General features: G+C 46.1%; 1 protein-coding gene across 6 annotated transcripts in view; it reads left to right on the top strand.

Moving 5' to 3' along the window:
* Positions 1-24356, top strand: part of LOC118100359 (potassium voltage-gated channel subfamily C member 1) — a 46700-nt gene that overhangs the window by 2631 nt on the left and 19713 nt on the right. For 3 of the 6 annotated variants that reach the window (XM_035145347.2, XM_035145348.2, XM_047338277.1), the window contains exons 1-2: positions 5799-6441; positions 22635-23616. In XM_035145347.2, coding sequence (XP_035001238.1) covers positions 5821-6441; positions 22635-23616 — 1603 coding nt within the window. In that variant the 5' untranslated portion in view covers positions 5799-5820. Of the gene's footprint in view, positions 1-5749; positions 6442-22634; positions 23617-24356 lie in introns of those variants that run through there. The other 3 variants (XM_035145345.2, XM_035145346.2, XM_035145349.2) reach the window with 3 other exon arrangements.

The following is a 24356-nucleotide window of genomic DNA, read 5'->3' as shown; positions in this document are numbered from 1 at the left end:
TGCACTCAGGGCTTTTTCAGGATTTTTCTCACCTCTCCTCCACCAGTCATTGCTCCTCAGGGAGTTTTTGTAACTCCTCTCCTAATCACTCCCTTCAGTCTACCCCCCCTCAACAAAATCTCAACATTTATCCTCCTGTGGGGCAGGCAGGATTTTAGTCACGGACACTGACTGAGCTTTCAGAGCTCCATTACAGGCTCCACCGCTGCTCATCTATTCCTGAATATGGCCTTATGTATTAATCATCCCCCAGCTAGCTAAAAGGAGGAAACCAGGAGCACATGATTGTTCCCCCCTTTCTGTCTCTGTCAAAAAAAAAAGGTGGCTGGATCATAGCAAGAGAGCAGGAGCATCTCCTGGGGTTTGAGGTGGGGGGGTGGCTGACCAATATGCACAAACCTGGAGCCCCCGGGGGGGTGTTGCTGCTGCAGTATGTGGGGATTGGTCAGCCCCTGGAGATCTCCACGCTGGTGTTGCTGAGTAGTGGAGCTGCCCCCTGGTAGATTTCCTCCCTGCTTGCTTAATTGATTGGCTATTTAATTCATGTTTTGGGAATTAGCCCCTGGTGAGCTTTGTTATGATGAGAAATGCCCTTCTTGTCTCCCCCTCTAAATGAGATGTTCTCAGAGCTGCTGGATCATTGTGTGGCCTCCTCCTCTTGTTTTTCATCTGCATACACACCCCTGTGTCTGTTTTTGTCTCCCCTCTCTCTCCTACCCATTCATGCATCTCCTCTCGCGTTCATTCTTATTTTATTCGATTCATCCTCTCGCTCCGCTCACTATTCTTGCACATGCACCGACACCTTATCTGGCTTCCTCTCTCCTGGCAGCATCAGAGTTCCAGCGTGAGGCGCAGTGACAATCTGAGGGAGGATGGGGGTTGAGGGGGGAAGAGAGAGAGAGAGAGAGAGAGAGAGAGAGAGAGAGAGAGAGAGAGAGAGAGAGAGAGAGAGAGGACACTGTGTGGTGTGACACCGCACTAAAAGGGGAGGTGACCGCAGTGCTTCCACCGCGCTGCAGTGCCTCGCTTTCTCCGGCTGGGGTCTCCTCAACACCGGGGAGTGTGCGTGCAAGGGAGGAAGAGGGAGATAAGGTAGAGAGAGGAGGAGGGGTGAGGAAGGGAGGGAGGCGATATGGATGGAACAGCGTGAAGCCTTGTGGTTACATCCTTTGATGAGGCAGCGGGTGGAAAAAAAATGGCTGTGCACCAGAAACACATACGTAATTCGTGCGCTCTCTCTCTCTCTCTCTCTCTCTCTCTCTCTCTCTCTCTCTCTCTCTCTCTCTCTCTCTCTCTCTCTTTCTCTCTCTCTCATATACACGCTCACGCTCACACTCTTTCTCTCTCTCTCTCTATCTCTCTCTCTCACACACACACACATACATTATACACTCGCCTGCAATACCCTTCTTTCCCCCAGTGCTACATTTGCCATTCTGCTCAGCTGTATATCTGTTTTACATCCCTACACTTGTTTTCCTTCCTCTCTACCTCCTCCTCTCTCTCTTTTAATCACTCTCTTTTCCTCTTATTAGTATTGCAGACCATTCCTTACCTCCCCCAGCACACTCCCCCTCTTTCACCTTCACAACCGTTTAGGTACCATACCCCGAGCCACTGCAAGGTCTTTTTTTTTCTGTCTTCCTCCCCTCTTTGGTTTTCCCCAAGCACCCTCTCTCTCCTCTACCTCACCCCTCCCCTTCTCACACACACACACACTGTCTCTCTTTTTCTATCCCTTTCTCTCTCCTCGTCTGCCCTGTACCCCTCTTTCTCCATCTAATCTCACTCCCTCCTATCTCTCCCCTCTGCGATTGGTAAAGGTTTTGGCTTTTTCTGCCAACTGCTGGGTCTGTTCCGCACACTCAGCACTCCTCCAAATTCCTCCCTTGCCTTCTCTCGCTCTCTCTCTCTCTCTCTCTCTCTCTCTCTCTCTCTCTCTCTCTCTCTCTTCCCCCCACCCTCCCCGGTTACTGCTGCTGGTACCTCACAGTCAATGCATCCCATAATCCTATGCTCCCTCCCCCTCTTGCTGCAGTGTTTCTGCTAATATATATTAGCGTCAGTGCAGCCTTAGTGCATATGCACGCTCTCGCTCTCTCTCAGCCCCGTTCTCTTTCTCTTTATCTATCAGTCCTCTGCAGAAATGATCTTCCTCTGAGTTATAACGATTAAGCCTTGTTTTAGTGTTCTTCGCCTTGTTTGCTGCACTCAGGTGTGTGTATGCGTCTCCCTCCCTTTCTCTTCCTCCCCCCTCCCTCTCTCCCTCTCTCTTTTGATTCTCTCCACCTGAGTGTGTGTGTGCAGTGGTGAGCTGGTAGTAGCAGGGTGGCGCAGGACATGGTGGCCAAGGCAGGAAATGCTGCAGGAGAGAGAGAGAGAGAGAGAGAAAGAGAGGTGGTGGTAGTGGTGGTGGGGGAGGTATTGTTCCTCCACTCTGCTCCTCTGGCTCCCCCCTCCCTTGCCTCTCACTCAGATTTTACCTTTCTTCTCATGCGTACTCTCTCTCGCTCTCTCTGCCTTCCTTCTTCACCTCTGTGCTCGACTTCATTCCTCCATTTTCCCTGCGACGGTCACTTTCTGTAGCCTCCACACCTCCTCCTCAGGGTTTACCCCCCCTCTACCCTGTGGTGTTAGTTTTTTTTTTTTCAAAGCAATTACACTCGCTGTCAGTGATCAAAGTGTTGAGGCAGACTCTCAGGGATGTGCTCACTATCCCCATGTATTAAGCTGAAAACTGCAGGCGTCCTGAAGTGCAACTAGAAAGCATTCGGCTCACATGCTCGTCAGGATCAATAATCTGGCTCTTGTTGACAACTAGACTTTTACTCAAACCCTTTTAAAATTGTAAACCCCAACGATGTTATTAGTTTGTGGAAAAGTTGGCAAGAACCCAGCTACCCCCTTACCCACGGATTAACCTCCGATTTAACTCAGATGAATGAAAGAATACTCAAGCAAATTCATAAAATCAATACGCTCACCACACATGACTCCCGGGGAACAAAAGGCCATTTAACCACACTTACAGACTTGTGGCTGTCTGCGTATAAAATATTCAGCAGTCCACCAATAAGCTGCAACAGCCTATGAAGGAAACGCCAGGGTGCAGAGGTACAAAGTGAAGTCGTCAGAGGGATGAAAGTTTCAGAGAAGCTGCTTCGACTAAAGTGCTGCATCCCGTCACCGGGAGGCAGAGTGTGCCGCTGTCCGTGGTGCTGAAACACAAACCTCCCAACACAAGCTGGTCCCTTGCTGGAAAACACCACAGGACCAAGCTGAGTCTGGATACAGATCTTCTTACGCTCTCCCTGCCGCCGTCCTACTTTCAAATCAGCTCTTTGGTGTGGATGTTTTCACTCAATGAATTATTCCTATTAAATGTTGTTTAGTTGTTAAAGATGCAGACCAAACTACATCGGCTCAGCGACGCAGCGCAACTCTGCTCAACTGCAAAACTCGGTGCAGACATTTCTTGTCTAGCAAGCAGATTTCATGGTCCTGCAGAAAACCTTGCAAAGAAGTAGACATTTAAGGCATTTAACACTTAAGGTACTTTATGTTTCCTATCTGTGCACATAAGATGCATCATTTTGGGGGGTTTTCAGCTCTGCGCAGTTTTAAATATGCATACTTTGGTTGTTTACCCATGCAATAGCCTTGATCTTAGTAGAGCTTACCTGAGTGTCGTTAAGTCTTTATCCTGGATCCTCCAAAATTGAAAAAAGTTGAGTTAACATGTCAAAAAAAGTCAAATTAAAATCAGAAAAAAGAAACTTAATGTCAGTAAGTGAACTGAAAAGAAGGGAAAGACAACAAACTTCTCCATAAATCCAAAAAGATTGAAAAAAGTGCAGTGAAATGAGCCAAACAACAGCAAATACATGTAAGAGAGGATGACTGCAGTGTCCCACAAGATAGGCAGCAAAAGTCTAAGAGGGGGAGAGAGAGAGGAGGAGAGAGTTGAGCCAAAGTGAAGGAATGCTACTTTGAGGAGAGGGAGGGAAAGAATGGGTCAGGAGGACGAGTGACAAAAAGAGGGGAGGAATGAAAGAAAAGAGTGCATTAGAGCTGAGTGGAGGAAAAGGGGGCAGGAGCGGAGAGAAAGAATGAGAGAGAGAGAGGTGGTGGGGATACTGGATCGGAATGTTGGGAGAGGAGGAAGAGGAAGAAGAAGTGAAGCCTTGATTCCCCTTCAATGAAATGTGATTCCCTTATGCGGAATATGAGAGCGAGCGAGGAAGGAAAAGTGAGGGAGAGAGAGAGCGAGTACAGTGGGAGGGAGAGGAAGAGGAAGAGGGGGGGCAGTGGGATCTCACACGGGAGAGGAAGGGGGGAGGGAGCACGCTGGATTTCTTTGAACAGAGGAAAAAGGTTAACAACACAGATACGCCACACGTAGAGGCTTCTTTTTTTTCCTTTTTTGCTGCGAACGCGTGTCTTCTCTGAAGCCCCCCCACCCCCACGGACGGCGCCGCAGCTCACGGGCGAACAATCTGACCTCGCTGGGAGAAGGAGAGAGAGAGAGAGAGAGAAAGAGGGAGGGAAAGAGAGCGACAGCGAGAGCGAGAGCAAATAACTCTGGCTTTTTTACTGCAGCAGAATTCATTCACTTTTATAGCGCACTCTCCTTTTTCGATGCTCTTCCTCCTCCCCCCTCTGTGCACTCCTTTCCTGCAACCCCCTTCTTCCATTACTGGGGGGGAAGAGACTATATCGCACTGGCTGCTCACACAGAAGGGATGCTGCTTTCACTTTCTCCCCCCTCCACACCTCCATTTCTCCCTCTCTCCGTCCCCGTCTCCAGGTGTTTGCCTGCCTCGCTTTGCCTGATTGTTCTGTCCTTTCCTATCCTTCCATTAAAAATCAGATTTATGGCCTCCTCCTCCCCCATCCTCCCTCTCTCCCCTTCTTACCCTCTACTCCTTCTTTCTGCCTCCACACACACACAAAATCACACACACACATGCATATACAAAGCAGTGCATGGGAGAAGTGGCAGGCAGAGGATTGACTTGATTTTGTGTGAATCTCGGTGCGGTTTTGGGGGGGGGGGGTGCTGCAGTTTGTGTAGCACGCACACAGGCTGATTGAGGAGATCTAACATTAGTACGGACACTGCACTCTCGGGAGGCAATTAACACACATCACACACACACTTATATTCTCACAAACAAACACACACACACACACACACACACACACACACACACACACACACACACACACCACGTGCTGCACCCCCTCATGTCAGAGAGGCATTCTGGGGGTAGGGGGGGGGAAGCTGGATTTAAAATGTTCCTCTATTTCTTCCACATTTCTGAGCCCTCACCTTCTCTCACAGGCTCTTGAGGAAAAGAGCAGGGCTGCTGAGGTGTGGGAGATGTGTATGTGTGTGTGTGTGTGTGTGGGGGGGGGGTGTCTCTGGTGATGGGGGTGGTGTTTGTGTGCTGAAGTCTCACAGTGGCCTAATTAGGGAGAAGATTCGAATGAGCGGGGGCTCGAGCATCATCCACATGGAGCTAGCCTGCATCCCCTCCTCTCCCTCTTCACTGCACCTGCACAAGGTCATTTTGCACCAAATCCACCATCACCATGATTACCAAGTGAAACCTTTTGCCCATGCAGCTGCTGTAAGCATCCCCACTCTGTATTGCAATGTTGATAACCCACCATCTATTTCTACCCTCTGCTAAAAAATTCTGCCCTTTTTTCCCCCTCTCTCTCTCTCTCTCTCTCCCCGCAGACTCCTCCGACTCCTCCCTCCTCCTCCTCCCTTCGGTCTCTCTCATCCTCTCCCTCCCCCCCCGGTCCTCTATGCTCAGTTCGGTGTGTGTATCCTCTTTTAAAGGGCGCAAGGGTGGGAACAAGTCGTCCAACAAAGCATGTTACAGCGCAGACATGACTTGTCCGTCGGAAAGCGAGAAGATCGTGATAAACTGCGGCGGGGTGCGGCATGAGACCTACCGGAGCACCCTAAAGACGCTGCCCGGCACCCGCCTGTCGTGGCTCACCGAGCCGGACGCGTTCAGCAACTTCGACTACGACCCCAAACTCGACGAGTTCTTCTTCGACCGCCACCCGTCGGTGTTCTCCTTCATCCTCAACTACTACCGCACCGGGAAGTTGCACTGTCCCAACGATGTGTGCGGGCCCCTGTTCGAGGAGGAGCTCGCCTTCTGGGGCATCGACGAGACGGACGTGGAGGCGTGCTGCTGGATGAACTACCGGCAGCACCGGGACGCGGAGGAGGCGCTGGACAGCTTCGAGACGCCGGAGCCGGACGCGCCGGACGACGACCCGGCGCTGGGCGGCGCGGACGGGGACTTGAAAAGACTGTGCATGCAGGAGGACGCGCGCAAGGCAGGGTGGTGGAAAACCTGGCAGCCGAAAATATGGGCGCTCTTTGAGGACCCGTATTCCTCCAAATATGCCCGGGTGAGTCCCCCACCCACCCACACATGTCTCTCCTGCAAGTTGTTCCTGCACCGCTGCACAGGGATGTTACCTCTGCTTGATAAGTTTTAGAACTTCTGTTCTCATCGTACCTGCAGAGAAACCAGCCCCTGCTAATGACCTGACTGTTGGTATGCGTGTGATCCCCTGTCAGCTGCAGCTTGTATTAAATGGCAGGATATAAACCTACTGATATTGAATAATTAATGCCGATAGCATAGGGGGAGAATGGAAAATGGTATGGCAGCTATATCTGCTGGTACATGGCTACTAACCAGGCTCGTTCGCCTCCACGTCTTTGCCTTGATACATTACATACTTTGAGTGCCGTTTTTTTTATCGCCCTCGTAATTCCTACACTACTTGAGCGGGTTTAATACATTATCTGCCTCCAAACGCAGTATCCGCTGCGCCTCCTGCATCCAAACGCCTCCATTAAGTCATATATGTCCGTTTACGATGCACATCAATGCGCCGTATTTCACCGTTACTCTTATTTATTGTAGCAGCGCACTGAAGGTGGGTGGGGGTGCTCACACGACGACGAGTCGTCGGTGTTGGAGTGCATGTTTTTCTCCCACATTTGGGCCATTCCCCCCTGTCCCAGTCCCCTTTTACGCACGGGATTCGTTACCATTACGCATAACTTTCTCCTACATTGGGATGCCTGCTATTGTTCTGGTGTAAATAGTTAATAGTCTACCTCTTAAAAGCAAACATTTGATGGCGTTTGATCACACAGGTGTAAGAGTAACAAGTGCCCCTCACTGCGTTTTTGATCCCGGGCACATAAAACAGATCCAGTGGCCTTTTGGTTCTTTTTATTCTCTCAGACCCTCCAGTTACAGACAAATCCAGCTGCTTGATCACATCTGCTTTGATTTCTGTTGTCTTGTATAACCGGTGATATAGTTTGATCATCCTTGCCTGCGCTTTTTTGTGTCAGTGCAATTCTTTTCTTTCTGTCAGGAGGGTGTGTGAGGGCTCTTAGGTGCATGCTGTGGATGCATGCATGCACTGTAGGTGCACATGCAAATCCAGACAGTCAGCAGACACCTGCAGTGGCCAGTTCGTGCCATCACACTGAAAATGTCAGTGTGCACTCAGCAATGCATATACTGTATTCACTATCACACACACCTCCTCTGGCACCATGTTTTGGTCTACATACCTAGATTCAGTTCCCTGTGATGGAGGAGGGAAGTGTCTGGCTTTGACGGACAGATGGTCTGCTTGAGGCCACCTGATCTGTCTCCCTGGACTCGGGGATCAGGGTTAGGGTTAGTGTTAGTGTTAGGATTGATTTCTCACCATCCCAACCTCCCAAAAACAGCTCATAGCAGAGAGGCTCGTTGCATGATTCCCAAATGTTGCACGGGAGGGAGATTTTCCAACGAGGCAGTGTGACAAGCACGAGGCAGAAAAGGTGCTTCGCATGTAAACAGAAGTGGTTTCGCTGCTGAATTCTGAATCATCTCAGAGCAAGAGGGGGCAGCATTCGCAGCACTCCCATACCTTGGATGCAGGCTACTGTACCTGCTGCCTGTCCGCTAGAATGCTGTATATTATGTAATGTACAGTTCAACATCACACTGGCTGCTTAGATTTCATAAATGATACAAAAGCCAACATTCATTGAATGCAGATAGTGGCGTTTGTGACACCACAAAGGGGTTATGCAGAGTACAGAGCAGGTAGTGGGTGGGATTCATTTCAGTGGCTGCACAACGCTGCCTCTATTTGTGGGTGAACGCAGCCCCATTTCTCTCCATAGGTCTAATATGCCAGCGCTATACCTCAAACAGCGATGTGACCCAGATCACTCTCTATTTTCTCCATCCCCGCTCCTTCTAAAAGTATCCTGTCTGATGTGGCAGAACCTTTTGGTCTCTCGGTCCTGAGAGATGCAAATTATATGTGAAGAGAACAGAGAGAGAGAGAGAGATGAAAAGACGCTAGGACAGAGAGAAAAAACGAGAGCTGATGTGGAAAAACAATGAGACATATGAGAGAGAGACAGAGGGAAGAGGAGGGAGACGAGAGGAAATAGAGGGAGACAGGAGGAGAGACGTTACTCTAATGATTTTAAGGGGATTTTGCTTCCATGGCTGTGATGTAACGCATCAGCAATCAATGTTTTGATGAGAGCGTTCGATGGGCAACGCAGGGTCTTATTTTCCTTCAAATTCTCTTTCTTCGCATACGGTCGTGCGAGGCTCGCTCGTGGATCTATCACGGTAGCACACACATGTACAAATGCACACATGCTGGTGTCTGTGCTGGCTTTTCTGCTGCAGTAGACACAGGAGAGAGCAGGAGGAGGAGAAGGAGGAGGAGGAGGAGGAGGGGAGCACTGGAGGAAGAGAAGAGAGGTGGAGGGGCTGGGAGCGAGAGGGATATTGGCAGAGTGAGGGAAATGGAGAAGGGGTGAGATAGTGGGGAGAAATGGAGGGAAAAAGGGGTGAGCCTGAGAAGGACACGGAGGGAGGAATGAGGAAGACGACGGGGAGAGAAGGAGAGGGGTTCGGAAAGAGAAACAGGGAGGAGGTGACAACCACAGGGAGAAAGAGGTTTTGTGATGGGGGTGGGGACACTTGTCTTAGTATCTTCGATTATCTGTGACGGCTTGAGCCATCGACTCTTCCCGCCCCGGCCCCTCCTGCCTGCCTATTGATTGATATTTTATTGATTATCTTCTCTTTTGTCTGTTTTTTTAAAGCCACTCTCTGTTTCTCCATCACCTCTTAAAAAAAGGAGAAACCTGACAAGGACTCCGGGCTTATTCAGGGTGACACGATGGTCAACCCACAGAGAAAATTTATGGACGTATTTATTCCTTTGATGAGGTGTTACACAATACAATTTGCATCTGATTTCTTTATTGATCCGCGTCTGGTTAACAAATAGATCTGGACGCACACATGTATCATGTAACTTACTGGTTTAAACTCTAATCTGCCTGAAAGACAATGATCCTAATTGAATAACGAAAGGATCCTCCAGAGTCAATGAACTGTGTTTATTGTTTTGTCGGTGTGTTTTTCTTTTCTTCAACCAATGCAAATCTAATTAAATGCAATCGCTTGTCACACAGCAGATTGAATATATGTTGTTAAATTAAGATGGAGAAGAAAAGGTTTGATCACTAGATAGTTTCCCCTTAAAAGTAGCATTTGTTTTAGTTTTGGAAACTGACAAAGTTTGATTATTGAAATAAGAATTGAAAAATACGTTGTTACAGTGCTGTGCAGTATTCTATGTGTTTAAATGACATATATAAGCACAACAATATAGAGTAAATCTTGCATCAATAAAATATTTTCTATAGTATGTTGTATAAATGGTCTAATCAGTATCAATCCCAGTGTCCCGTTGTCGTCATCATGCGTTCCCACTGTCCTGTTGGTTCTGCTGTGTTTTGGATGTTTCCAGTTTCCGATCAGAAGGACACAGTTGCCTTTGTCGGCAATCTCCTCTCAAAGCACCATTTGTAGCTCAGAAATGTACAAGTTGCCCCTATGCCCCCCGTCCTAAATCAGACTTTTGTTTTTCTATTTTTGGGGCCTGTTTTTAATTCATTTAATGGGGAGCATTGCTTTGTCCAGAACCCCCCCCTCTTCCTCTCTCTCTGAAGGTCATATCTTGTTGTTCATTGTTTGCCGTTCTTCTTTTCCACAGCGTTCATTGCTCTGGAGCGCACGATGCTGTCATAAACACAAATGTGACCTGCCGCTGCTCCGGACGGTCTCGGAACAGGTCGTCTCTGGGTAGAAAATCACTGGGCCGGACAGAAATGAGAAGATAGATTTATTAATAAGTGCGAGCGTAAATATAGATATGGTGTTGGGTGGGAAAGGAGATCGCCCGGGGCAGGGTTTGGGTGACATTCCCGTTTTTGTCTGGGACATTGCGTCAAATTTTTGGGGAGGAAGACCTTGTGGCCAAGAAGATGAGTTCTGTGCGAGATTGGAAAAAATATAAGGGAAGGTGTTTGATTTCCCAACAAGTCTGGAAGGTCTTCCATTGCCTTTTCAATAAAGTATTCTTTTCCCAGTTAGATTTTTAACAGACTAGGTCAAAGGTTCCCAATCGTTTCAGCCCACGACCTACAAAATAACCCTGCCAGAGACTTGCGACCCCAATTATCCCAAATGATATTGATTTGAGCGATTTCACAAAAAAGTCACCTACGTGCACATGTTGCAATGTTTCATTCCAAGCGTGACCCCCGCTTAAAGCCCTATTACCCACTTACTTTCTTGTTCCTCTCCCCGTGGGCTGCATCTGAAAATAGCAAAGAGAGGGAAAGGAGGACATAATTTCATTCTCTGGTGGCTGAATCTTTTCCCCCATTGCTGGTGAGAGGATGAGGCTGTCACTTGTTATGACCGTTCAGCACATAAGCAACATTTATAGAAACTGAAAATAGCTAAAGCACCAAACCCGTCTGAACAAAAGGATTTGAGGGAGATATTCTTAGGTGCTCACGAAGTTTAAAGAGGTTTACAGTGTTCCTCTGGCAGTAGCTGCTGGCAGGGGCGTGATAATTAGTCCCCCCGTCTTTCCTGTGCCCGCAATTGGTAAATGTATCGTGTTCTGTTTCAATTTTCCCTGACAGCGTTGTGTACCTCAGGCCTTCTCACGTTGTGTTTACATCCTCAGAAGTCGCAGTCCGTCCGCTGGCCGCCTTGTAACCTGAGCGCTGTCTGTTGGTGATACTTAAATGGATAGATGCTCGATGTCTCATAACAAGGACAGAGGGAAGATCTTAATGTTGAATAAGCAGGACGTACTTTTGAAGGGATGAAAACAGGAAGCAGTGTTTGATTTGAACTACTTTGTGGTTTTACATACACGTAAATTTGTCTTCTGGATTATTCTGGCTTGCTGTTGTGGTTCTTTTCAAGTCTGTTGTGGATCCAGAGACTTTATATAGAAGATGGACGACGTCTCTCCAATGCTGAAATACATACGGGATACGAGTGCTGCCATCTTGTGCATTTGGAGCCAGATTCTGCGATGTAGCGATTTCCTGCCAATTTACATGCTCGACCAATCGCGACTCAGTCTCAGCCGTCAATCATGACTAAAAACAACCTGTTTTTATAGCTCAAATGACAAATTTAAACCAACATTACTAAAGAAATTTGTATTTAATAAGAAGTAAGAAGTAATATAACCCCATATATGACAGAAAATATCATTTTAAAACCGTAACTTTTAAATGTGGCTCATTTCCCATCCACTAACATAGAGGAGGCAGGATGGATGAACTATACTGCAGCCAGCTGGTTCAGCTGTGTATTTGTTCTTTCCAGTTTCCAATCAGAAGGACACAGTTGCCTTTGTCGTCAATCTCCTCAGAAATGTACAAGTTGCCCCTATGCCCCCCGTCCTAAATCAGACTTTTGTTTCTCTATTTTTGGGGCCTGTTTTTAATTCATTTAATGGGGAGCATTGCTTTGTCCAGAACCCCCCCTCTTCCTCTCTCCCTGAAGGTCATATCTTGTTGTTCATTGTTTGCCGTTCTTCTTTTCCACAGCGTTCGTTGCTCTGGAGCGCACGATGCTGTCATAAACACAAATGTGACCTGCCGCTGCTCCGGACGGCCTCGGAACAGGTCGTCTCTGGGTAGAAAATCACTGGGCTGGACAGAAATGAGAAGACAGATGTATTAATATGTGTGAGCGTAAATATAGATATGGTGTTGGGTGGGAAAGGAGATCGCCTGGGGCAGGGTTTGGGTGACAATCCCATTTTTTACCACTAACATGGAGGAGGCAGGATTTATGACCTATACGGCAGCCAGCCACCAGGTGGCAATTACGACACTTCTTGGGGACCCGTCACGTTTTCCACCTTTTAATTTGTTGTCTGTGAGAGTTGAACTTCAGAAGTTCGTCCTGTGTCCAGATTAATCCACCATTTGTTATCATGGGTATTATAACTTTGGTAAATACACTTATTTACTTTCTTGCCAAAACTTCGATGACATGATATGATACATTCTTAACTTAGCATCAAAACTGGTAAATGGAGGGAAACAGTTTGTCCAGCTCTGTTCAATCAGTTATCCTCACCTAGAAACCTCAGTATTGCAAAATAATACGCATATATAAAATAGACCAGTATACAACCCTTTTTTGTTTGTGTCAAAGGAGTAATATATTACATTATTGAACTTTAAAGGTGCTGGTGTGTGGAGTTTTCGTCTGTTTTCAGTCGTTTAACAACAAAACAAGTGTATTTCCCAAAATGTTGAACTATTGTTAAGTGTTGCGCCACCTTTTGAACAGAAGTGTTTAACATTTAGTCCGCTAATGCTGCAATAAATCCCCTAGCTTCCTCCTCTTCCTCCTCTGAGGTCCATTTAGCTGGGCTGGTTAAGTGCTGAATCAGCGCTCCTCACTACTGTACAGACGGTCAATTAGTCGGACCTTGAGGTAAACCCCGGACATTTTTGCTCTTACGCTCCGGAATAGAAATGGATCAGGAAACTGGCATGGTGGAGAGCTCACATGATGCCAGAGCCGATTACAGTGGTGGGAGTCTGAATTCTCTAAATGGGGAAAATCTTGTCAAAACACATGAGGGAACAGTGTATTGTGTACTATAATCACACAAACCGCCACACGCACAGGCACATGTATATGTAAACAAACAGCTGGGCACATACTGATGGAGGAAAAAATGTTTTAATTGTGCGCTGAATCAAAAATCCTTTCACTGCATCAAGGCGGTCAATTATTCATGAGCAATCTCCGGCACACACTGTAACCAAAGGAAGACTCGGCGTGGTACACAAACACATTTACCGACGGCCGCTACGACATGCGTCTATACATCTGACCCCCTTGAACACTCGGCTGAACATAAATCTCTCCCCGTACACTCACCTTTACACATTGGCCCATACTCTGTAAGTGTAGCTGCCCATAAACCATTCAGCCGAGCGTTCACACTTACAGCACGCAGATAAATCACCTCATTCGACACGCCTCCACATGTAACCCCGCAGATCACTCTCACACATGGGAATGTCCCACATACAAAGACGTACATCAACAAACTGAATGTTAATTAGCAGGCAACTGACGATGCACTAATGCTTTTTAATTAGGAGCAATTTCTAGGGCTGGAAATTAAAGAGATATTGTCATTATTTAGTTTTCTGTGAATCAGTTTTTTGATGAATCAGTTTATTGTTTTGTAAATATGATATTAGAAAGCAATTCTACATCTGACCACCATTCAAAACCTCCACCAATATTCCATTTAACACGAGTTAAAACATGAAAATGTCCTAATATTTTCAAGTTATTCTCAAAATTCTTTATATATTTTCTGTTAATTAAATTACAATTTTGCAATGTTGCAATAAAAAAAATGTTTTAGAGAAATACTGACTGAACATTTTGTATTTGATATAATTTATAAATATGCTGATTATTTACAATATAAACCAATTAATCATTTGGTCTAAATGTCTGAAATAGTGAAAAATGGTTGTCACAGTTTCTCAAGCCCCAAGATGAAGTCATCAAATTGTTCACTATGTGCAACAAAAAAATATACAAAAGTACAAACTTTTACAATCATAAAGCACAAAGAAAATTTTAAACTACACACAAAGTTAATCGACTATCCAAATTATACCCCCCCCTTCTCACTTTCTCACTTTAACTGATTTTCTAAATTATTCATTATGAAATTATAAGAACTGTTCATCACAATTTCCCAGAACCAAAGTCAATGTTTGTATTTGTCAGACCAACAGGCCAAAATCCAAAGAGATTCAACTCAAATTCACATTTGAGAACCCGACGTTCATACTTGCTTAGAGCCCATGAGTTAAAGTAGGAATTGATTATCAAATATGTCGCTGATTTGTGGTGCGGTGAAACAAAACAGCAACATATAAGTCCGGTCTAATGTGCAGGTGGTTCGTTTTGTGAGCGTCTCTTCATGGTTGGCCGTGCGTCGTTACCCGGTGGCACTTAAACAGTCAAAGTGGATCCATGCTCATTCCCTTGGAAAATGATTTTGGAGGGACAATCCCTGTGTGACCATCTGCTTCCTCGTGATTGTCCCTCCCGTCCAAGTGGCTGGGGAGCGGCGAGCAGAGTGTGTGTGTGTACCATCGAATGGCCGCTTTAAATGGAAACGTGATTGAGAGCAGTGTGTCCGATTCTGGATGTGGACGGAAAATTATTTGTTAGAAATGCCCTCAGGATGTTTGTTGAGATCAAGGCATCGTCTCAGAATTTGACTTGACATTGAGGGATTGACAGTTTCATACGTGTTGCGCTCTTGTTTACCGAAAAAGTCCTTTGTGCTCGTCCCATGATGTTTCATTCTCCCTTTTATGATGAGAGATTATAGACAGTTATTGAAGCACAGAGGGACAAGGAAGGGAGCGAGGAAGGACAGATGGGGGGGTCGTTAAAAGGGGAGGAGGAGGAGGAGGAGGCATGAAGGCAATCGGTCATCACAGCCTAAAGTACCAGGACTTGCTTTATTTGCCTTGGACGATACAAGCAGGACAGGAGAGGACGGGTGGATAAAGGGAGATCGGCTGAGAAAGAGACTGTGGGGGGGGGGGGCTGCGTCACAAGGACAAATAGTATGCTGCAGTAATCTGTGGCGAATACAAAGCAGACGAGAGAGAACAGACACGTGTGCAGTTCACTCACCTCCACACGGCGTCTGTTTGTCTTCAGAAATGTTTGTCAGGACTGCGGTGGGAATGAAATGGAAGGGACCTGAACGCTGCAGAGCCGATACGACACAGTGACGTGTCGACTGGAGAGCAGCAGTGTGTGTCTGTATGGGTTTCTGTGTGTGTGTGTGTGTGTGTGTGTGTGTGTGTGTGTGTGTGTGTGTGTGTGTGTGTGTGTGTGTGTGTGTGTGTGTGTGTGTGTGTGTGTGTGTGTGTGTGTGTGTGTGTGTGTGTGTGTGTGTGTGTGTGTGTGTGGGAGAGAGCTTCCCGATTCATCTGCATCATGTCAAGGAGTTGAGTCATTGAGGGAATCTCTGCAACACAAGTCTGTGTTGTGATTGAATTTTTTTTTTACCAGGATCACTTCCAAGAGCGCTGACCTCAGAGAGTCAGTGTCTCCAGCACTCGCAAAATAAAGTATATGCGAGGATTACCCAGAGCAGAAGCTAATTATATCTCTAAGTTTCGTGCGAACCTCGCTCCAACCTCCGTCACCGCTCCTCCTCCTTCCTCTCCCCCTGCATTCAGGTGTTTGATAAGCCTCATGCATACGTATGAGACTCGCGCACCATGTGGCCACGTGTTTTTGCACATATGCAGTCATTCTACACATGCAGCCGTCCCGTTACGCTCCTCCTCCTCCTCTCTGCCCATCCCCACATCTTCTTCCATCAGTCTCACCGCTTTTTCCTCACCTCAACTGTCTGAACCCTTCATTATCCTGCAGTGTCCCACGTGGGGCTCACCATCTTCTGCCGTCACTGCCCGTCCTGGCTCGGACACAGGCCTCCTCCACCTACCTAGAAAGCTAGAGGAGAAAAAAGGGGGTCACAAGATCTCGATTAGGACTTAAGTCCCTCTGGATCAGTGCGCCTTGAAATCGAGACTATTCTGCAACACATTTCTTGGACCATGCCAACGTTAAACCTGAGGAATCTTTGAGGGAGCGGCTAAAAGCCACTGACGTGAAGACAAATACAAAAGACGTCTTTTCTGTACTATTCGCTTTCTCTCTCTCTCTCTCTCTCTCTCTCTCTCTCTCTCTCTCTCTCTCTCTCTCTCTCTCTCTCTCTCTCTCTCTCTCCTTCCCTCTCAGTCTTTCCACTCCGCCTTATTGCTTGTCCATTTTGCACAACACGTCCCCAAAGGAAACTCTGTCTCCTGACATTTTAGTTGTTTGACAGTGTTTGACTAAAGAAGCCAAACCTTCAATTTCGCAGTGTTTTGCAGTGTTTCTCAGAATATAACGGTGATGATGATGACGATGATGGTACAAGTGAAGGGCTATTCCCGTAGCCCACCCAAGGTTATACTTGTACCGCTCGCTAAGTGGCTACTTCGGAAGTCTCTGAGTGATGGGCGCAGCCGTTCACCCTAAGATAATAGATTAATCACCCGATCCCAGTCTGACCCGTCGCGCCTGTTGCCCTTCAAGAGAATCTTCTGTATTTCCCATCGTTTTAAATGGTCATTTTTTTCCTGCCTCATTCCTGTGCAGATTTCAGATTGTCCGTCAATGTCTTCTTATCATTGTTGACCCTGCAGCAGTGGTCACCTATTAGCTTCGCCCTCTGGGTAAGACTCCATGCACCTCCTCTAACCGGGCGCTGTTCGTCATACTAATGCTGGTGAGACATCGGCGTCAGTGTACATGGGACAAAGGGATCGTCAATAAGACGCAAAACCTTTAATTTGTCCTCCCATCTCTGTCAAGGTCACTTTCCCTCGAGCTGACAAATGTTCCTCTTTCACTGAACAATCGGCAGCCGCACCGAACGCTCACAATTTGACTCTCGCTCCTGCACATTTAGCCCCTTTCCTCCAGCTGTAGGAGCAGTATTTGGCTTAGTCCTGTCCTTGGTGCCTGAAAGCAGAGGCTAACGCAGTGGTTGTCATGGTGACAGAGAGCCAGGCAGGGCTGTGGTAATACTGTAATGATAAAGCTCTTCTGGATGGTGCCGCAGTAAACACAGCGCCACTAGGGTCCCGTTAAGGAAGAGCGCAGCGCACCGCCGTGCATGCAAAACGCCCGTAGAGCTAATATCAGCGCCGACAATTTCTCCTCGGTTATATCGCTTACGTTCGTGCCCCCCCTCACACCTCCCTCCTTTTCTTCCTCTCCGTCTCTTTATTGCACTCAAACTCCGCTGCCCTGCTGTCTCCCCTTGATTGGTGAGATTCACGCCATTGTCTTCTCTCCTCTGCTCATCTTTTCATCTCCTCTTCCTCCATTCCTTCACTCTCCGCTCTTCATTCATCCATCGAAACACAATCAACGCTTTCAATCAAGTTCCTCTCTCTCTCCCTCTCTCTCTCTATCTCTCTTTCTCTCTCTCAAAGGCCCGTTCTCATTTAAGTCTCTCTCTTTCTCCCCCACCCACCCGTCTCTGACTCCGGCTCTTTTAAATTTATGTTGATGATCTTTCCAAATCTAATTCCAGAGTCTAGAGAACGAGGGAGACTCTATTGGGCCTTGAAGGTCATTGGGCTGCAGGTGTCACACACATGGAGGCTCTACTGTAGGGAATTGAGCGCATTACGCTTCCCACCATTATAACAGCCTGCCTCTGAATTGTACATTCAGAGCATTAACATGGCTGTGCCGACCAAAACACACTCGCACACACCTTCATGTTGCAGTGAGGGGAGGGATTTGGTGGTGGGGGGGGTGCAGAGACAAAGTGCCGGAGGAGATAAGTAAGTGTGAAGTGACAGATTGCTACTTCTCCTTTTATCATCTTCCTCCACCTCTTTCTTTTCCCTCTGTCTCTCCGCTCGTCCCTCTCCATCACCTCAATGCAGTGCTCGTGTAGCTACCACTTACTATCTGCGATCAGCAAGTGTGAGCGCACACACCTCCTGTGCCCATAGGCTGTTTGTCTCTCTTACAATGTGAGTCATGTCCACACACACAACCCGACACACACACACACACGCACACACACACGGTCGTGCCAGGCACTCGCGCCAATGACACACACATGTACACGGGCACATACAACATACACAGGCAGGTGATGAATAGCTTTAAGTACATTTGTATTACTTTTCAAGCAGTGGGAGTGCCTCTCCCTCTTTCCTCACACAGAACTCTGCTCGACATGCTGCTGCATATTTAAAAAGGACGGGCTGCTGTGATGGATTGATCAATATTGATTTGATGTTCAGATCTACAGTGTAATCCACTGTGCTCTGCCATCATGAAATACTGTTGGATTTAATTACACAAACCATGAACCTTGGTTTTACCAGCACCGACACTATGTTGTGGCTTTTAATTGCGGCACGGTCCAATTAATTGCAGCACATCCTGTTGGTTAAAGCTGCGCGTCGCATGTAGCGTCGTTAAGTGCAACCCAGTGTTTATTTGTCCTGAATGTCTTTTTCCCTTTATCCATTGTTTTTCGTTTGCTGATGTTTAGGAACCCCGTTTTGTGTTTCATTCCCAGGGTTTTAAGACTGAGGTGTTATTTTCCTGTGTGTGTGCGAGATGTCCCACCAGTAAAAGCACTCGACGCCACAGTTTAATTTAGAGGAAGAGGGCGAATCTGCAAATCAGGAGAGGGTTTCCTGGTTGCATCGCAAGTCTCTGGGGCCCTCGCTGTATTTATACTGCTACCGCTAAGACAAGGAAGACAAGGCGCTTTGAAAATATTGTTTTGCAGTGGGCACATATTAATCCAGAAATGTAAAGAAAAAATTGCAATCAGAGCTCGTTGTCAAATGGAAATTGAATAGTGTTTATTTTATATAGATTTGGCTCATATAGATTAGATGGTCCTCTGAATAATTACTGTACAACATTATATATTAATTCCTTTTGAGCTGCTTAAACCAACAGCTGATTTGTGTTTTTGTACCTATGACCTCATAGGTATGATGAGCCTTATTAAGAGTTTTCTGCGACATTTAAAATGAACGTTATTTTGATTAAATATATGATGAGCTCAAAGTGACACCTCAGTCTGTACATTGTTGTTTTTTGTGGTCAGCAGTCAAATTTAGCAAAGTAATATTTTATTAAGATCTGATCATGTTGGACATCCTAAGACGAGGACATCCACTGTGCTGTTAACTTGTCCTTTACATCACCTTTAACATCCTTGTAGCTTTTAGTATCATTAGTTTAACATTATAATACATGTTGACTAATGCAGATTTTAGTCAGATCCGTTCATTTCATTGTACTGTGGAGAAAACAGTTTTACATATTTTATGAACTTGCATGGAGCAAAAATACACAGAACACGTCCTCCGTCTCTCTGTTTGACAGATTTGCTTTTATCGCTGAGGCCTGTCATTTACTATTAGCCTTCCGGCTCCTGATATCCCTCCTCCTCTGTCTTTACCCCCTCACTCTTCCTCTCACTATCACTTCTTTTTAGAACTTCTCCTTTCATGACACAGTCACATCACGTCCAGATCATCGCAAAGACGAGCTACCCGATGCTTCAGTGTCGGATACGTCAGTGAATCACACTCGCTGTTTTGGCATTCGCTCCTCAGCGTCTCTCGCTCCCATCACGCTCTGTCCTTTCCTCTGAACTGCCTCAACTTTTTTCTTTGTGCTTCTCCGCGCATGGATCCACTTCGTCTGGTCTCCCTCCCACTTCTTTGCCCCCTCCTGTGTGTCCACCTGTGTAGCCTACATACCAGATCTGACGTTACTGCAGCTTTGTGACTATTTTCTGTTTGCGCTCTCTTGTGTATTGTTAGTTTGTGTGTAATAACACACATATTCAGCTCTGAAAGCTGCGGCGGGAAAAACTAACTTTTGAGGACAGATCCCACACCCTTAACTCCCCTCAACATTTCAGCCTCATTACTCCCTGTGAGTACCAGTGCTCCCGGTCTGTTATTATATTACTTACATCATTTATGTCATCGCAAGAAATAAACGGCAGCAGTAACATTAAAAATAAGAGCATAACACCTCAGGACAAAACTCTCCTCGTCGCTCCCTGATTTGTACATGTGAAGGGATTCTGGTGTTCAGCCACTGAGGGAGCATCCTGAGCAGGTCCCACTGGTGCTATCCTGCTTCCTTGGGACAGGGGGTGCTGGTGTGGGGGTAGAGGTAGGAGGTGTGATTGAGAACCTGAGCATGTGTGTGTGAGGGTGTAAGAGAGTGTGTGTGTGTGAGTTTTTTTGGGATACAGAGGGGGAGAGCACTGCAGCAATCTGAGAAAGTAGGTCAGACACCGACTCGTGAGAAACATGGAAGAGGAGAAAAGAGGTAGGGAGAAGAGATGGAGAGGGAAGGTGGAGATGGAGGGAGTAGAGAAGGAGAAGAGGGGGAGAAAAAAGTCTAGAGAGAGTCAGGGAAGGATACATTCAAAAAAAAGATAAACAAACGTGATGTATACATTACAAACTGCTCTGGATACTAAGATATACACTCATAAAAAATATGTCATTACAATATCTTGATTTAGTTGAAATTATGCAACATTAACTTTTCTACCGTTCCCCTGACACTCTCAAGTCTATAAAGCAACACTGCATAACCTTCATATATAACCAGTGTAGCTAATTTTGATACCAGTACAGCCATTTCAAACTACAGACTGGACACTGAATTATGCATCACAGCTGACTTTCACGGAAGGTCACTTCTTTGGCTAAACGCTTGTCGGCTAATCTCCTCGATAAACACGGCAGGTCAGAGTCTTAAGTCCTCTGCTCAGTCTGTTTCTGTCATGAAGGCAAATATGTGTCGGCTCTCATCCAATTTTCAATCCAAAGAAGATCTGGGAGAGAGAAGCAAGACCTTTTTTTTTAAAGAAAAAATCTAATAAACTGAAACTCGTTCCCTCAGTTTTGCTTCGTTATAAGGCTTCCTCGTATAAGTATGTTGCTCTCGATATTACATAAGTGCATAATGTCGAAAATACACGGTGACACGCACAATACACTGAGGGCACTTAGGCTTCTTATATATATGGACTCCACTCAAGTATGAATTACCTTTCTCTTTTGCTCTTCAGGCCATGTCTGTGTTTCATTATTTATTTGATAAAGCACAAAGTATACTGGATCTATAAATACACTGCAGGGCCTGTAGGAATGGACCACAACAGGGAAGGGTTGTGCAGTAGCCTTGCACACACCGCTGTTATCACGCTACCTCAACGGGTTCGGTGACAATTGAATGAGCTACACTGGAATATTAAGTTTCCACAGCATATAGACACTGAGCCCGCAGAGCACACAGATGGCTGGAGAAAATTGCCTGCGAGGGATGAAGAAATAAGAAAACCTGGAAAATAAACTCACCCTGGAAAACAACAGAGATCTCAGTGGTGGGACGCGGTTGTAACATCGCTTATTTTTTTGGCTTCCTGTCAAAGATTTGAAGGTGAGCGAGCAGACATGCAACTGTAAGGCATGTAGAAAAGGTACTACAACAAAAGTCCTAAGAGATTTGAAACTAGTTCTTGAATAGTATTTATTTCCTTATTTGGTCACAGTTACAGCATTAATTCAGCAGAGCCTTGCAGTTCATGTAGTTCGGAAAAAGAAACCCGGGCTAAACTAAGTAGTTTCCTCATCGATGTTTTGGACCAAGTTACTCTTACACCTTGCAAAACTATGAAGCATATAAACATTTTGTATTTGTGGCAGTTAAACCCTATAGAACTGTAGTTTAATGTTACAATCCTCAACTAGAAAAAAACAGTAAGCTTTTGAAAATGCTTGAAAACTTCTTCCCAACCAAAATAACAGGGATCAGATAGCACAACAACAACAACAAAACATTCCATAAAATCATGATAGTGCAAGAAAACAGTTGTTTAAAATAAAATATAGGATACACATGCATATTAGAATAAACTGATTGTATGATTTAATCATTTGATTAACTTATAACCACAGTGAGGCATTGTTTCCCTCATGGCTCATCATGATATGACACGATACTGACAGCTCATCTATTTTTACAGCTTCATCGCTCATCACAATCATTTAACGCTGTCGGATAGAATTTGGTTTGGGCCTAATGAGTCCGTTTGTCCTCGGGCTTCGGTCACAACGGGTCAAACTGTGACATTGTCCGTTTCATGGAAGGTCAACTTGTACCTACAGGATTCTGACAAGCCTTTGCCTGGTTTGTTTGAAAATGTCCTGGGTCTGTTTCTGAATGGGTCAGCGAAGATAACCATTGTGGTGAGAAGTAGCTTTGTCTACAATAGCACATGGGCTACTTTGATCCAGTGTTTTTGGCTGAAGTATCACTTATGTACGTGTAGCTGACAGGACAAGGGTCGCACATAACTCAGTGGTTTTCCTCTGCAGCTGGATGAGGTTTCAGACGGCACTAAAGCTTTAGTTTTCCTTTATGCTTCTTTGCGTTTGTTTCCTTGCTGAATTCACTTGATTTGCATCTGACTTTCCTTCCCTTTTCTCACTTTGTTTTTTCTGTTTTTCTGTTCGCTGGTTTCTTCCCTTCTTCTAGTATGTGGCATTTGGCTCCCTATTCTTCATCCTCATCTCCATCTCCACTTTCTGCATGGAGACGCATGAGGCCTTCAACACCATCCTCAAGAAGACAGAGAACGTCACGGTGGGCAACACGACCCGTGAGGAGATTGTATACGAGGTGGTGACTGACAGCTGGTTGACATACGTGGAGGGTGTGTGTGTCATCTGGTTCACCATTGAGGTCCTGCTGCGAGTCACCTTCTGCCCAGATAAGTTGGAGTTCTTCAAAAGCAGCCTCAACATCATCGACTTTGTCGCCATCCTGCCCTTCTACCTGGAGGTGGGCCTGAGTGGCCTGTCCTCCAAAGCTGCCAAGGATGTCCTGGGGTTCCTCCGTGTTGTCCGATTCGTTCGTATCCTCCGAATCTTCAAGCTCACTCGCCACTTTGTGGGTCTCCGTGTCCTCGGCCACACTCTTCGTGCCAGCACCAATGAATTCCTCCTGCTCATCATCTTCTTAGCCCTGGGTGTCCTCATCTTCGCCACTATGATCTACTATGCTGAGCGAATTGGCGCAGACCCAGATGACCCGACAGCCAGCGCCCACACCAACTTCAAGAACATCCCCATTGGATTTTGGTGGGCCGTCGTGACCATGACCACTCTGGGCTATGGAGATATGTATCCGGAGACGTGGTCAGGGATGCTGGTGGGTGCGCTCTGTGCCTTGGCTGGTGTGCTGACCATTGCCATGCCTGTACCTGTCATTGTCAACAACTTTGGCATGTATTACTCTCTGGCCATGGCCAAACAAAAGCTGCCCAAAAAGAAGAACAAACATATCCCACGAGCACCACAACCAGGGTCCCCCAACTACTGCAAGCCAGATGCCCTGGCAATGGCTACTGCGTCACCGCAAAGGATCTTGGGAAATGTCCTAGGTGGAGTGATGGGTTCTGGAGGCCTAGGGGGTGACTGTCCTCTTGCCCAGGAAGAAATTATAGAGATTAACAGAGGTGAGAGCTTTTCCTTTCATTTTGAGAACAAATGAATGTACCAGATACTCATGTTTGTATTCAAGTGTCAAATTCCTTTATGAACTTAATTTATTTTTGTGTGAAAGCTCAAGAAGTATTTTGTAAGTCACATTTTAACAGGGGGAAACATGGGCGGTTCAGTGATGGCACTTTTAGGAATGTGAAGGATTAGTTTGGGAAAGTGTTGACAGAAAAGTGTGAGTGCTACCAAGAAGTGATGCATAGTTGATTCTGGATCCACTCTGGAGAAATCACTGGCCCATCAGAACTCATGTGTAATTTATGATCAACTGGTAGGACCCCAGTCGCCTTAAGGCGTCCATCTGTCACTGGAGAACAAACACTACAGAAGAAAAGGAACTCAATTATCTATTAAAGCAGTTTAATGCATCTCGATTTGGGCTGACTTCATAGATTTGTGAAGGAGAGGTTTGCTCTTTGCATGCTGCAGCGTCAGCTGTCTGTCACATGCAACAATAATGCACCTTTAATGCATTACTTTACTGCCTTAGTCATCAGCGAGTCAGAAAATGCTGGGTTTATCAGTGCTTTTACTACATCCTGTCTGCTTGGCTGTCTTCCAGTCTGAAAGGTTTCTTGTAGGTTGTGTCAGGAGATTTTCTTTAGCAGGAAATCCATCACCTCAAGCTCCAAGACAAGACAAGACATACTTGCTTGTTGACACATTATATTTCAACATATTCTCAGCAATAGTCTAC

This window comes from Hippoglossus stenolepis, chromosome 21 (assembly GCF_022539355.2).
Source record: "Hippoglossus stenolepis isolate QCI-W04-F060 chromosome 21, HSTE1.2, whole genome shotgun sequence".
NCBI classification, from domain to species: Eukaryota; Metazoa; Chordata; class Actinopteri; order Pleuronectiformes; family Pleuronectidae; genus Hippoglossus; species Hippoglossus stenolepis.
This window is presented reverse-complemented; position numbering and strand designations above follow the sequence as displayed.